The 14977-nt window shown below is 47.9% G+C and overlaps 2 protein-coding genes across 2 annotated transcripts in view; one reads left to right on the top strand and one right to left on the bottom strand.

The window, feature by feature from the left end:
- Positions 1-14977, top strand: part of LOC136590885 (zinc finger protein 157-like) — a 261800-nt gene that overhangs the window by 177881 nt on the left and 68942 nt on the right. The gene's annotated exons all lie outside the window — the stretch shown is intronic.
- The window catches only part of LOC136590872 (zinc finger protein 420-like), a 49314-nt gene that overhangs the window by 19350 nt on the left and 14987 nt on the right, over positions 1-14977 (bottom strand). Inside the window, exons 2-9 of the mRNA XM_066588404.1 lie at positions 6289-6442; positions 6011-6178; positions 5806-5929; positions 5612-5685; positions 5381-5491; positions 4717-4881; positions 4512-4635; positions 4318-4391 (exon numbers count right to left, since the gene is read on the bottom strand). Coding sequence (XP_066444501.1) covers positions 4318-4391; positions 4512-4635; positions 4717-4881; positions 5381-5491; positions 5612-5685; positions 5806-5929; positions 6011-6178; positions 6289-6396 — 948 coding nt within the window. The 5' untranslated portion in view covers positions 6397-6442. The remainder of the gene's footprint in view (positions 1-4317; positions 4392-4511; positions 4636-4716; positions 4882-5380; positions 5492-5611; positions 5686-5805; positions 5930-6010; positions 6179-6288; positions 6443-14977) is intronic.

The raw sequence follows: 14977 nt of genomic DNA on the forward strand, positions 1-14977 counted from the left end.
CAGCAGTCGGTGTCGCGCGGCGTGGCAGCACAGCGGTGGGCAAGCGGCAGCAGGCCGTGCTGAAACTACTCAGCTTAGGAGATAAGAGGCACACGGCCCACGAACTGCTGCAGGGTCTGACAGAGCAGACCGACCGCTGGCTTGCGCCGCTGAGCCTCCAACCGGGCATGGTCGTGTGTGACAACGGCCGTAACCTGGTGGCGGCTCTGCAGCTCGGCAGCCTCACGCACGTGCCATGCCTGGCCCACGTCTTTAATTTGGTGGTTCAGCGCTTTCTGAAAAGCTACCCCCACTTGTCATACCTGCTCGTAAAGGTGCGCCGGCTCTGCGCACATTTCTGCAAGTCACACACGGACGCTGCCACCCTGCACACCCTGCAACATCGCTTTAATCTGCCAGTGCACCGACTGCTGTGCGACGTGCCCACACGGTGGAACTCTACGCTCCACATGTTGGCCAGACTCTATGAGCAGCGTAGAGCTATAGTGGAATACCAACTCCAACATGGGGGGCGCAGTGGGAGTCAGCCTCCTCAATTCTTTACAGAAGAGTGGGCCTGGTTGGCAGACATCTGCCAGGTCCTTGGAAACTTTGAGCAGTCTACCCAGGTGGTGAGCGGCGATGCTGCAATCATTAGCGTCACCATTCCTCTGCTATGCATCTTGAGAAGTTCCCTGCAAAGCATAAAGGCAGATGCTTTGCGCTCGGAAACGGAGGCGGGGGAAGACAGTATGTCGCTGGATAGTCAGAGCACCCTCCTGTCTATATCTCAGCGCGTTCAGGAGGAGGAGGAGGAGCATGAGGAGGATGAGGAGGAGGGGGAAGAGACAGCTTGGCCCACTGCTGACGGTACCCCTGCTGCTTGCCTGTCATCCTTTCAGCGTGTATGGCCTGAGGAGGAGCAGGAGGAGAAGGATCCTGAAAGTGATCTTCCTAGTGAAGACAGCCATGTGTTGCGTACAGGTACCCTGGCACACATGGCTGACTTCATGTTAGGATGCCTTTCTCGTGACCCTCGCGTTACACGCATTCTGGCCACTACGGATTACTGGGTGTACACACTGCTCGACCCACGCTATAAGGAGAACCTTCCCACTCTCATTCCCGAAGAGGAAAGGGGTTCGAGAGTGTTGCTATACCACAGGACCCTGGCGGACAAGCTGATGGTAAAATTCCCATCCGACAGCGCTAGTGGCAGAAGGCGCAGTTCCGAGGGCCAGGTAGCAGGGGAGGTGCGGAGATCGAGCAGCATGTACAGCACAGGCAGTGCAACAGTCTTTAAGGGCCTGGACAGCTTTATGGCTCCCCAGCAAGACTGTGTCACTGCTCCCCAGTCAAGGCTGAGTCGGCGGGAGCACTGTAAAAGGATGGTGAGGGAGTACGTAGCCGATCGCACCACCGTCCTCCGTGACGCCTCTGCCCCCTACAACTACTGGGTGTCGAAGCTGGACACGTGGCCTGAACTCGCGCTGTATGCCCTGGAGGTGCTTGCTTGTCCTGCGGCTAGCGTCTTGTCAGAGAGTGTGTTTAGTGCAGCTGGGGGAATCATCACAGATAAGCGTAGCCGCTTGTCAACCGACAGTGCCGACAGGCTAACACTCATCAAGATGAACAAAGCCTGGATTTCCCCAGACTTCTCTTCTCCACCAGCGGACAGCAGCGATACCTAAGCAATACGTAGACTGCACCCGCGGATGGAAGCATCGTTCTCTCTCACCATCCAAAACGGGGACATTTCTGCTTCATCAATCTGTGTATAATATTCCTCCTCCTCCTCCTGCTCCTCCTCCTGAAACCTCACGTAATCACGCTGAACGGGCAATTTTTCTTAGGGCCACAAGGCTCACTCATATAATTTTTCTAAAATTTTTTTATACGTTTCAATGCTCTTAAAAGCGTTGGAACTTTAACTTGAACCAATTTTTCGTTAAACTGGGCTGCCTCCAGGCCTAGTTACCACTTAAGCCACATTAACCAAAGTGATTAATGGGTTTCACCTGCCATCTTGGTTGGGCATGGCCAATTTTTACTGAGGTACATTACTACTGTTGGTACACCAATTTTTGTGGCCCCTCGCCTACAGTGTAATCATAACAATTTCTATGTTCTTCGCCTGCACTCATGGTACAGAAAGGTGTGTGGGGTTGGCCTACACTTTAGCTACATAAATGTAACTTGGGCCTTGTCTATACTGCAGCTACTGAAATGGAACTAAGACTGCGCTCCCACTATACTGCTGCTTCGGAATTGTTACTGGGGCCTGTCTAGGCTGCTACTATTACTGAAATGGAACTAAGACTGTGCTCCCCCTATACTGCTGCTTCGGAATTGTTACTGGGGCCTGTCTAGGCTGCTACTATTACTGAAATGGAACTAAGACTGTGCTCCCCCTATAATGCTGCTAGTGATAGGTTAGTGGGGCCTGTCGCTAATGCTACGGCTGAAATGTTACTAATTATGGGCTCTGCCTATACCGCTGCTAATGGTATGTCTCTGGGGTGTGGAAACAGAGGCTTCCCAAAGACATGATGGCGGCGAGGCCATTTCCCACCAACGCTGTTACTGTTAAGGTGCATATAACCACGGACACGTGGAGAGGACATGTAGTGCCTCAAAAACATCCCCCGCCACGGCCCACTTAATCCTGGCCACATTCCGAAAACCAACAAAATAAAACCGCGCTACTAGGTCCGCAGTCACCACCACATTACCACCAACGCGGTTACTGTTAAGGTACATATTACCAGTCTGACTGGGGCATGCAGTGTGGGCCGAAGCCCACCTGCATTAAGCATGACATTACTACCTCAGCTGTGTTGGGCAATGCAATGGGATATTTTTATGTACCGCCGGCGAGTTCCAGGGAGCCACCCATGCTGTAGGTGCACACGGAGTTTAACCTACATGTGTCCACTTGTAAAGAACCCCAGTCAGACTGGGGCATGCAGTGTGGGCCGAAGTCCACCTGCATTAAACATGACATTACTACCTCAGCTGTGTTGGGCAATGCAATGGGATATATTTATGTACCGCCGGTGGCTTCCTGGCACCCACCCATGCTGTGGGTCCACAGGGACTTCACAATAGGGAGTTGTACCTGCCTGTGTCTATGAATTAAAAAGCCCAGTCCGACTGGGCATGCAGACACCTTGACAGAATGAATAGTGTGTGGCACATAGGTTCCCCATTGCTATGCCCACGTGTGCAGCTCCTGATGGCGGTGGCACAGGATTCTATTTCTCATTGCTTCTGTACAGCATTGTGGGCTATCGCCCCGCCCCTTTTAAAGAGGGTCGCTGCCTAGCCGTGCCAACCCTCTGCAGTGTGTGCCTGCGGTTCCTCCTCATGGCAGACGCACTTCTAAATAGACATGAGGGTGGTGTGGCATGAGGGCAGCTGCAGGCTGCGCAGGGACACTTTGGTGTGCGCTGTGGGGGGGGAGGGGGGGCGGTTGGGCAGCATGTAACCCAGGAGAAGTGGCAGCGGAGTGTCATGCAGGCAGTGATTGTGCTTTGTTGGAGGTAGTGTGGTGCTTAGCTAAGGTATGCCTTGCTAATAAGGGTTTTTCAGAAGTAAAAATTGTTGGGAGGGGGGGCACTCTTGCGGCTATTGTGGCTTAATAGTGGGACCTGTGAACTTGAGATGCAGCCCAACATGTAGCCCCTCGCCTGCCCTATCCGTTGCTGTGTCGTTCCCATCACTTTCTTGAATTGCCCAGATTTTCACACATGGAAACCTTAGCGAGCATCGGCGAAATACAAAAATGCTCGGGTCGCCCATTGACTTCAATGGGGTTCGTTACTCGAAACGAACCCTCGAGCATCGCGAAAATTTCGTCCCGAGTAACGAGCACCCGAGCATTTTGGTGCTCGCTCATCTCTAATTATGGTATAATCATGTCCACCCTTAGACGACGCTGGAGCCCAGAACTGTATGTTCTAGATGAGGCGGCACTAATGATCTGTACAGCAGTAAGATTATGGCCATAACTGGGGAGTCAATGACTCCTCCAATACAGGACAGGATTCTGTCAGCCTTAGAAGCAGCTGACTGGCATTGTGCTGATAGTCTGTGATTTACATCTACACTGCAGGACTATACATTTATCCACACGGACTATCAATTACCAGTGGATGTCCGAACAGCCGGAAGGAGAACACAATCTATTATGTAACCAGAAGCCATTTGTAGCCGCTACCTACCACAGCCACCAATATCATCATATAGAGCGTACATGTCACTGCGCCCGAGAGGTTTACTATAAAGCTTCATTACATCCATCTATAGAGAATCTGCAGGAATCTCAGCTCCATCTACCTGATGATCCGGTGGGTCTTGGGAATATGGAGGACTGGGACATCTCTCTGGTGGATTTCTCTGACTGCATCCATCTATAGGAAATATATACAGTGACTGAATACATTGTCTATATGTGATGATCAGATGATGGGGGAGTCTAGGTGACCCTCATAGCTGATGTCTCCTCTATAATCAGGGAGGTCTCCTCTTACCTGGTGATGTGAGGGGCCGGTGGTCCTCCATCATGATGTCCTTGTACAGATCCTTGTGTCCTTCTACATACTCCCACTCCTCCATGGAGAAATAGACAGTGACGTCCTGACACCTTATAGGAACCTGACAACACAATATACAGTCATCACCCGGACCCTCCCTTGGTGTTATTGTATAATGCCCCACATTCCCGGCAGTGCTCACCTCTCCGGTCAGCAGCTTGGTCATCCTGGTGGTAAGTTCTATAAGCTTCTGCTCATGTATCAATGAGTGAGGTGGAGGCTCGGTGATGGGGCTTCGAGTCCGGCTTTGTCGTCCTGACACACGGAGGGCCACACACGCACCAGACTTCTTTACTACTGTGCAATCCTTTGTATGGAGAGGCACTGATGACTACATGGAGTCTAAAGGCCCATTTACACACAAAGATAATTATACTCTTTCAAAAGATTGAAAGATGAGCGGTCGTTTTGCATAAAGTACTAATAGGCAATAATTGCTATTAGTACTTTATCAGCGTCATATGCATGCAAATGAACTTATGGGAGCTGTTGCAGAACTCAGCAGGAGGTCTGAGTTCTGTAATTTGCTCCACTGTTCAGCCATGGGCTGCTAGGAGAAAACAATGTAAGCTCTAGCTTCCCGTGTTCTGCTAGAGTATGGTTCTCTAGCAGAATTGAAAACCACCCTTCGACAGAAAACTTTAAAATGGGCACATTTAGACATAACGATTATTGCTCAAAGGATGGCGTTTGAGCAAATTTTGAGCAATAATCGTTGTATCTAAATGAGCCTTAAGAACCCTTCACCTTCCAGTCATTACCGGTTGTAGTAATTGAGATAAAAGGGACTCTTGTAAAACTCTCACCTCTCCGGTTATCAAGGAGATGATCTCCAGGGTGAGCTCTAATATCCTGGAAGCCTTGTGGCTTCTGTCCTTCTCCATCCTCGGAGGGTCATTGATAAGAAGGACCATCGTCTATAGAGGAACAACATGAAGATATAATGGAGCACATCCTGCACTGCGGCTGAGAGGTTTACTATAAAGCTTCATTACATCCATCTATAGAGGATCTGCAGGAATCTCAGCTCCATCTACCTGATGATCCGGTGGGTCTTGGGAATATGGAGGACTGGGCCATCTCTCTGGTGGATTTCTCTGACTGCATCCATCTATAGGAAATATATACAGTTACTGAATACATTGTCTATATGTGATGATCAGATGATGGGGGAATCTAGGCGACCCTCATACCTGATGTCTCCTCTATAATCAGGGAGGTCTCCTCTTACCCAGTGATGTTAGGGGCAGGTGGTCCTCCATTATGACGTCCTTGTAGAAATCCTTGTGTCCTTCTACATACTCCCACTCCTCCATGGAGAAATAGACAGTGATGTCCTGACACCTTAGAGGAACCTGACAACACAATATACCGTCATCACCCAGACCCTCCCTTGGCGTTATTGTACAATGTCCCACATTCCCAGCAGCGCTCACCTCTCCTGTCAGCAGCTTGGTCATCCTGGTGGTAAGTTCTAGGAGCTTCTGCTCATGTATCAGTGAATGAGGTGGAGGCTTGGTGATGGGGCTTCGAGTCCGGCTCCGTCCTCCTGACACACGGGGGGCCACACACTGACCAGACAACTTCTTCACTACTGTGTAATCCTGTGTATGGAGAGACACTGATCAGTAAATAGAGTCTAAGAACCCTTCACCTTCCCAGTCATTACCTGCTGTAGTAATAGAGATAAGAGGGACTCATGGGAAACTCTCACCTCTCCGGTTATCAAGGAGATGATCTCCAGGGTGAGCTCTAATATCCTGGAAGCCTTGTGGCTTCTGTCCTTTTCCATCCTCGGAGGGTCATTGATGAGAAGGACCATCGTGGTCTCTAGACAACTATAGCAGTGAGTGCTGTACCTGAGGAGCCTGAGGGAAGACAAGGAGAACTGAGTGCAAAATCACATCTGGAGGAACATCTTACATGAAGTACAGGGACTCCCTGACTGGTTATTTTAGGATGACTCGTATCGTGTAATGAAGGGGACTTATACACCAGAGTGCTGGTTGGTCAGTTTATAAAGTCGCGTCTGCAGTCGGTCCTGCAGTGGGTTGGGGTCTCCCCATAGGACTACGGGTCCTCCGACTGTAGACGGCTCCATAGGAGGGCACAGAGGACTCTAACCCTCCAGCATCGGTCAGCCGGGGGCATCTGGGTAACAGATACTGGAAGTAACATTTCTCCATCAGGAGGGACACAACGTTAATCTATGACAACTCGGCAGGTAGTTCTCCCCAGTCTGTCGGTCGAGCCTTCGTGAGTGACATCTAATGGCAGTAAGCCACTGGCAGACATCTCCGTCCTCTGCAGAGACATCCGGTGGTGACTTATCTCCCAGGAACACGAGGCTTAAAGGAATGATATTACCAAATATATTTTTGCATCAAATTTAAACCAGATAGAAATATTTTTCATTTTTCCCCATTTGTTTCTATTTTGCGTTTGTGGAATTTTTTTATTCTGCTGCCTATATATGACTTTGGGGCAGCCATCTTTTCTGAGCCAGATTTTACAGCATTTAGAAGATATGCTTTATGGCAGCTGATGGGCAATTGACTTGTATGGGAGACTGTTCAATTTTTTTTTCTTTTTTTTAAATCAAATCATTTTTCTTAAATCATAATTTTAAGTACAATCACCCCTTAATTTCAATGCACTTTAACATGCATAAGTATGATATACGTGGGACATATCATCACCCCGCCCAAACAATACAATCAATCATAACTGTACACAAATAATCTCTCCCATCCTCCTCCTAAAAAAATAATTAGGCACATACAGAAAAAAGCAAAAACTAACTCTTTACCTTCCCCTCTGTCCCCCTCCAAATCTTATTAGCTTTTTTACGATACCTCAATGCAACTAGCACTAGATATCCATTATATATATCAGGCCATCTTCCTCAAATGACATCAAACTTCATCAAGAAGTCTCCTTTTGACATCTCCCCCTTTCCTAGGATTCAACCTCTCTTATCTTTGTTACAAAATCTGTTGGGGGGCCGGCTGCTCCCAGCGGGTTGTAATCCGCTTTCGCGACTCATACAATGCTATCTGAATTCCCAGAAGCATAGACGTACCATCAGGGGTCACAATGACGACCAGGCCCCTGCACTGAGGGGGCACAGAGGCTAACCAGGGGCTCCGAGCCTCTGACGGCTTCTCACCACACTAGTGATTACCGGCCATGGTGCCGCAGCTCCCCGGCCGGTAGTCACACAGCAGTGCTGATATCAGGCACAAACTCTGATGTCACGAGTGCGCGCCCAGGATCTTCCTACCCTGACGCATGTTTACATCTTCATCAGCACTTTGGCCCTATTCACCAATCAGGTTGCTGAATTTGTGAAACAGACAACCCAAACCAATGAGGTTGCTGGAATTGTGAATCAGAACCAATCAGGTTGCTGGAATTGCTGAATAGGGCCGAAGTGCTGATGAAAATGTAAATATGCTCCCTCTGACCTATCCTCCTTAGTTTCACAGAAGAGGAGAAAGGAGGAAGTGTTTGGGTGCACACACTGCAGTCAGCTTGTGGCTTGGGTGGGGTATTACTATTGGGGCTACTGAGGGGGTTATTATTAGTATTAGGACTAATTCTGGGGTTAATATTACTACTGGGGCTCCAGGGGGGGGGGGGGGGGTTCATATTACTACAGGGGCTACTTAGGAGGTTCATATTACTACAGGGGCTACTGAAGGGGTTCATATTGCTACTGGGGCTACTGAGGGGGTTCATATTGCTATGGAGGGGGTTAATAGTACTGGGGCTACTGTTGGGTGGATATTTCACTATACAAACATAGGGATGCATAGATGGAGTACCTGTAGTGGCCGGAAAAAGGGAACTACATAGCATAGCTGTTTAGCTGTGGGGACTGGTAATATAATAAACGGCCCTAGGGGTTTAATCTGAGTCATTTTACATTCAGCTGCACAGGATAGAAAAATGCCTAGAGACTCAGATGATCCAGGTAGCCTAGCAACCAGATAGGCTGTGATTGGCTACAGACAGACTGATCAGGTGACAGAGGCAATAAATAGCCAGACAACGGTCGCAGGAGGTAGAAACAGGCAGAGGGAGAAGCCAGTGAGAAGCCGGGAAGAAAGGAGAAGAGAAAAGGAAAGAGAGAGACAGGAGAAAAAAGAGAGAAAGCAGAGAAACAGGAGAAAAGTCAGAGAATCAGTGAGTAAAAGAGAGTCAGCCGTGACAGTGAGTAGAGGAGGGTCGGCTGTGACAGTAGGTAGAGGAGAGTCGGCTGTGACAGTAAGTAGAGGAGAGTCGGCTGTGACAATGAGTAGAGGAGAGTCAGCTGTGACAGTGAGTGGAGGAGAGTCAGCTGTGACAGTGAGTGAAGGATAGTCAGCTGTGACAGTGAGTAGAGGAGAGCCAGCTGTGACAGTGAGTGAAGGAGAGCCAGCTGTGACAGTGAGCAGAGGAGAGTCAGCTGTGACAGTGAGTAGAGGAGAGCCAGCTGTGACCGTGAGTAGAGGAGAGTCAGCCGTTACAGTGAGTAGAGGAGAGTCAGCCGTTACAGTGAGTAGAGGAGAGTCAGCCGTGACAGTGAGTAGAGGAGAGTCAGCCGTGACAGTGAGTAGAGGAGAGTCAGCTGTGACAGGGAGTAGAGGAGAGTCAGCCATGACAGTGAGTAGAGGAGAGAGAGCTGAGATGAAGACATGTAAATATGAAGAGAGATGGAGGAAGCTCCCAGCATGTAAGACACAAGGATCATCATTGTTGCAGATTGTATATCTCTTGTTACTCACTGTGCGTTGAACAGAATTGTCTCATCTCCCTGTCTGGTTGAATAATAGCACCGTGTTTACTACAAGTTAAAGGGGATGTCCGGCCACAAAAGGTGACATTATTTATAAAAATGCTGCTTCCCTTTCAGTAAGCATGGTAACACACAGCATACAGGGGTCAGACCGCAGGCACATCAGCTGGAATGTCCGTTTCTTACTTTGTAATCTGATGTTCAATGCAGCTTTCAAAGATGGCGCCATTGTCCTGCCTTCCCATAATGCCCTGCGCTCTTGCCCCCTCTGTGTGCGCACTCCTGATGTCAGCAAGAGACATGAAAAAACAGGGTTTCCTGGCCTCACTTAGCTCCCATTCTGGCCCCGCCCATGACATGCCCCCACCCACCTCTATTGCACTGATCTACAGTCTCTCCCCGCCCAGGCCCTGCCCCCTCTAAGTCCCTCTACAGTACAGCATGCTCTCCTGCTGCACAGTGTGCGAGGCCAGGAGAGACTGTCTGTACACACTCATCGTTCAGTGTAAACAGCAGCCGATCAGTACTGAATGGCCGCTGTGTAAAGTGAATGGAGAGGGGGCGGGAGAGAGATCTCCTGCAGCCGCCCCCCCCCTATGAAACAAGGATACCAGCCTGACAGGTGCCCCCCCCCCACAAGTAATACTGACAGACCCCTCCCACGTGACAAGTCACACTGACAGCCCCCCTTCTGACAAGTAACACTGACAGCCTCCGAAACCCTCCCTGCGACTAGTCGTCAGTACCCTGACCCCCAGCAGCGACTAGATGTCAGCACCCTGACCCCTGGGGCAACTAGGTGCAAGCACCCCGACCCCCAGCGGCGACAAGTTGTGTTATCTATATAACACAGCAGCCACCATTCAGAATAGTCATAGCTCCCCTCCCTGCACAGGCAGGATTACAGGGATAGGAAAAAACTATATATAGAGAACACAGAATCCAACATTGACAATAGTCACAGCTCCCCTCCTCACCTCCCTGCACAGGCAGGTTTACACTGAGAGGAGACACCTATATACGGATAACACAGCAGCCACCATTCAGAATAGTCACAGCCACCTCCTCCCCTCCCTGCACAGGCAGGATTACACTGAGAGGAGACACCCATATACGGATAACACAGCAGCCACCATTCAGAATAGTCACAGCCACCTCCTCCCCTCCCTGCACAGGCAGGATTACACTGAGAGGAGACACCCATATACGGATAACACAGCAGCCACCATTCAGAATAGTCACAGCCACCTCCTCCCCTCCCTGCACAGGCAGGATTACACTGAGAGGAGACACCCATATACGGATAACACAGCAGCCACCATTCAGAATAGTCACAGCCACCTCCTTCCCTCCCTGCACAGGCAGGATTACAGGGATAGGAAAAAACTATATATACAGAACACAGGATCCAACATTCACAATAGTCACAGCTCCCCTCCTCACCTCCCTGCACAGGCAGGATTACACTGAGAGGAGACACCTATATACGGATAACACAGCAGCCACCATTCAGAATAGTCACAGCCACCTCCTCCCCGCCCCTCCACAGGCAGGATTACACTGAGAGGAGACACCGATATACGGATAACACAGCAGCCACCACTCAGAATAGTCACAGCTCCCCTCCCCTCCTCTCCTCCCGGCACAGACAGAATTATACTGAGAGGAGACAGCTATATGTAGAGAACATAGGGGCCACCATTCACAAAAGTCACAGCTCACCTCCTCTCCGCCCTGCACAGAAAGGATTACACTGAGAGGTGACACCTATATGTAGAGAACACAGGACCCACCACCATTAAGAGAAGCATGGAGTCTAGATCACGTGAGGTCATTATCCCCTCTACTCTTCCTTAGTCAGACCTCATCTGGAATACTGGGTCCAGTTCTGGACACCCCACTTTAAAAAAAACATAGACAAACTGGAGCAAGTTCAGAGAAGTGTTACCAAGATGGTGAGCGGTCTGCAAATCATGTCCTATGAGGAACGGTTAAAGGATCTGGGAATGTTTAGCAGAAGAGAAGGCTGAGAGGAGACTTAATAGCCGTCTACAAATATCTGAAGGGCTGTCACAGTGCAGAGGGATCAGCCCTATTCTCATCTGTACAAGGAAAGACTAGAAGCAATGGGATGAAATTGAAAGGGAGGAGACACAGATTAGATATTAGACAGTGAGGGGGATCAATGAGTGGAACAGGTTGCCACGGGAGGTGGGGAGTTCTCCTTCAATGGAAGTGTTCAAACAAAGGCAGGACAAATATCTGTCTGGGATGATTTAGTGAATCCTGCACTAAGCAGGGGATTGAACCCGATGGCCCTGGAGGTCCCTTCCAAATAGTAATCTACCTCCCCTCTGTGTGTATATACTGGGGAGAATCCACCTCACCTCTATGTGTATATACTGAGGAGAATCAACCTCACCTCTGTGTGTATATACTGGGGAGAATCTACCTCACCTCTATGTGTATATACAGAGGAAAATCTACCTCTCCTCTATGTGTATATACTGAGGAGAATCTACCTCCCCTCTATGTGTATATGCTGAGGAGAATCTACCTCCCCCTCTATGTGTATATACTGAGAAGAATCTACCTCCCCTCTATGTGTATATACTGAGGAGAATCTACTTCACCTCTCTATGTATATACTGAGGAGAATCTACCTCACCTCTGTGTGTATATACTGAGGAGAATCTACCTCACCTCTTTGTGTATATACTGAGGAGAATCTACCTCCCCTCTATGTGTATATGCATGCAGAGGAGAATCTACCTCACCTCTATGTGTATATACTGAGGAGAATCTACCTCCCCTCTAGGTGTATATACAGAGGAGAATCTACCTCACCTCTATGTGTATATACAGAGGAGAATCTACCTCACCTCTATGTGCATATACTGAGGAGTATCTACCTCACCTCTATGTGTATATACTGAGGAGAATCTACCTCACCTCTATGTGTATATATACAGAGGAGAATCTACCTCCCCTCTATGTGTATATACTGAGGAGAATCCACCTCTCCTCTATGTGTATATACTGAGGAGAATCTACCTCACCTTTGTGTATATACTGAGGAGAATCTACCGCCCCTCTGTGTGTATATACTGAGGAGAATCTACCTCTCCTCTATGTGCATATACTGAGGAGAATCTACCTCACCTCCATGTGTATATACTGAGGAGAATCTACCTCTCCTCTATGTGTATATACTGAGGAGAATCTACCTCCCCTCTATGTGTATATACTGAGGAGAATCTACCTCACCTCTATGTGTATATACTGAGGAGAATCTACCTCACCTCTGTGTATATACTGAGGAGAATCTACCTCACCTTTGTGTATATACTGAGGAGAATCTACCTCACCTCCATGTGTATATACTGAGGAGAATCTACCTCACCTTTGTGTATATACTGAGGAGAATCTACCTCCCCTCCATGTGTATATACTGAGGAGAATCTACCTCACCTTTGTGTATATACTGAGGAGAATCTACCGCCCCTCTGTGTGTATATACTGAGGAGAATCTACCTCTGCTCTATGTGTATATACTGAGGAGAATCTACCTCACCTCCATGTGTATATACTGAGGAGAATCTACCTCTCCTCTATGTGTATATACTGAGGAGAATCTACCTCACCTCCATGTGTATATACTGAGGAGAATCTACCTCACCTCTATGTGTATATACTGAGGGGAATCTACCTCACCTCTATGTGTATATACTGAGGAGAATCTATCTCATCTCTGTGTATATACTGAGGAGAATCTACCTCACCTCTATGTGTATATACTGAGGAGAATCTACCTCACCTCCATGTGCTACTGACAAGGAGTGTATATATATATATATATATATATATATATATATATATATATATATATATACTGTATATACACACACACACACACTTCTTCTAGGGGAGGTATGTTACGGACAATGACTGTATATATTGTTATGTCGAATAGTTAACCGTTCACCGAATAAACTCTAAAGCTTGTATCTAAGACCCCCATAGAGTGACACACAGGATGCAGCTGAGCTACATTTTGCTTCCTCATCGGGACTTACTAGCAATAACAACTCCTTCTGCAATATAACGGTGACTCTAGCTAACCGCAGCGCATTTCCTGCTTAGACTCTCGCTTCCGTCTTCTTCTAACAGCTAGAATGTAAAATACACATGTAGTCAGCAGTTTATGCTAACAACGCCTCAGATCTTGTAGGAATATCTCAGCCTTTGGCTCTGTATATACGGCATAGGAATATATGTGTGTGTGTGTATATATATATATGCGCTTTGGTGGGGGGGTCTATCACTGACAAAGATTTTATATATATATATATATATACACACACACATACATACTCAATGTATGTGTATATATATATATACATCCCTCCCCATAGAAGGAGGAGATTAATATATATATATATATATATATATATATATATATATATATATATAGTAGCAGGGTGAGAGGTGAAGTGAGGGATGGAAGGTATATATTGTGGTGGTTACTGGCATCCATGCTGTAGATCCGGTCCGTTCCTCACTCCGGTCTGGAGTTTCACCTGAGCAGGACCGGTGGTGGGTATATATTGGGCAGCTGACCAGTTCAGTAGAGATGTCCTGTGTGGGCAGCAGAGCCCTGAGCTGGAGGGACCGCACCCGCTGCAGGGAAGGTTTGCTGGGGCGATGCCTTATTGAAATCTACAAGTCTTTTGTGTTACTATTGCTGGACTGCTGATTTAAAAGGACGTTCCTTGAAGTTTATGTTATCTGGAGAATGCCAGTACTTTATGTTCTGTTCACCAAGTCTGAATGAAGACAAGAAGCTCAGCATTTGGTCGTGGCCTGGTGTGTTTCCCCCTGCACTGCTATATATATATATACACACACCAACACTCACTCATTGTCAGCAACCTCCCCCCCAGGTGTGTGTATGTATATATATATGCATGTATTGACTGTAACATCCCTCCCCTAGAAGGAGGATATATATATATACACACACATACTGTAGTGAAGTAAGGGGTAAAGTCCTGGATGGTGTGTATATATTACAGAGACTACTAAACTCCAGGATATAACTCCGGAGTGTGCATGAGACAGGGGCTGTCCGGGTCACACGGATATTCCAGTCCAGGAAGTACCTGAACCTGGAACACAGCTGAAACATAACTGGAAAAGGAGCAGGAAAAGCTCAGTAAGAGAGAGATTGTGGCAGAGTGTTCAGCCAGACCAGAGAGAGGACAGACGTGTGCAGAGTCCAGGGAAAGCCGGGTGAAGAGAACCTGGAGAGCAGAGGGAAGCTAAACCCTGAGGAGAGGGTTGGGGGAGAATCCCTGCATCAGATTACAAGGACTGTTATTTGGGTGCCTTATGGACATTATATGGCTGGAGAAAGCCTGTGTTTGTTTATGACTGAGAGTTTGGCCATAAACCCCCCTGCTTTACCATCACCGGCCTCTGCTGCCGCCGGACTGCCTACAGCGGAAACATACCTGTTGTGGATCCCGCTTACTATATATATATATATATATATATATACACACACCTGTTATGGATCCCGCTTACAATATATATATATATATATATATATATATATATATAT

This window comes from Eleutherodactylus coqui, chromosome 1, assembly GCF_035609145.1.
Source record: "Eleutherodactylus coqui strain aEleCoq1 chromosome 1, aEleCoq1.hap1, whole genome shotgun sequence".
NCBI classification, from domain to species: Eukaryota; Metazoa; Chordata; class Amphibia; order Anura; family Eleutherodactylidae; genus Eleutherodactylus; species Eleutherodactylus coqui.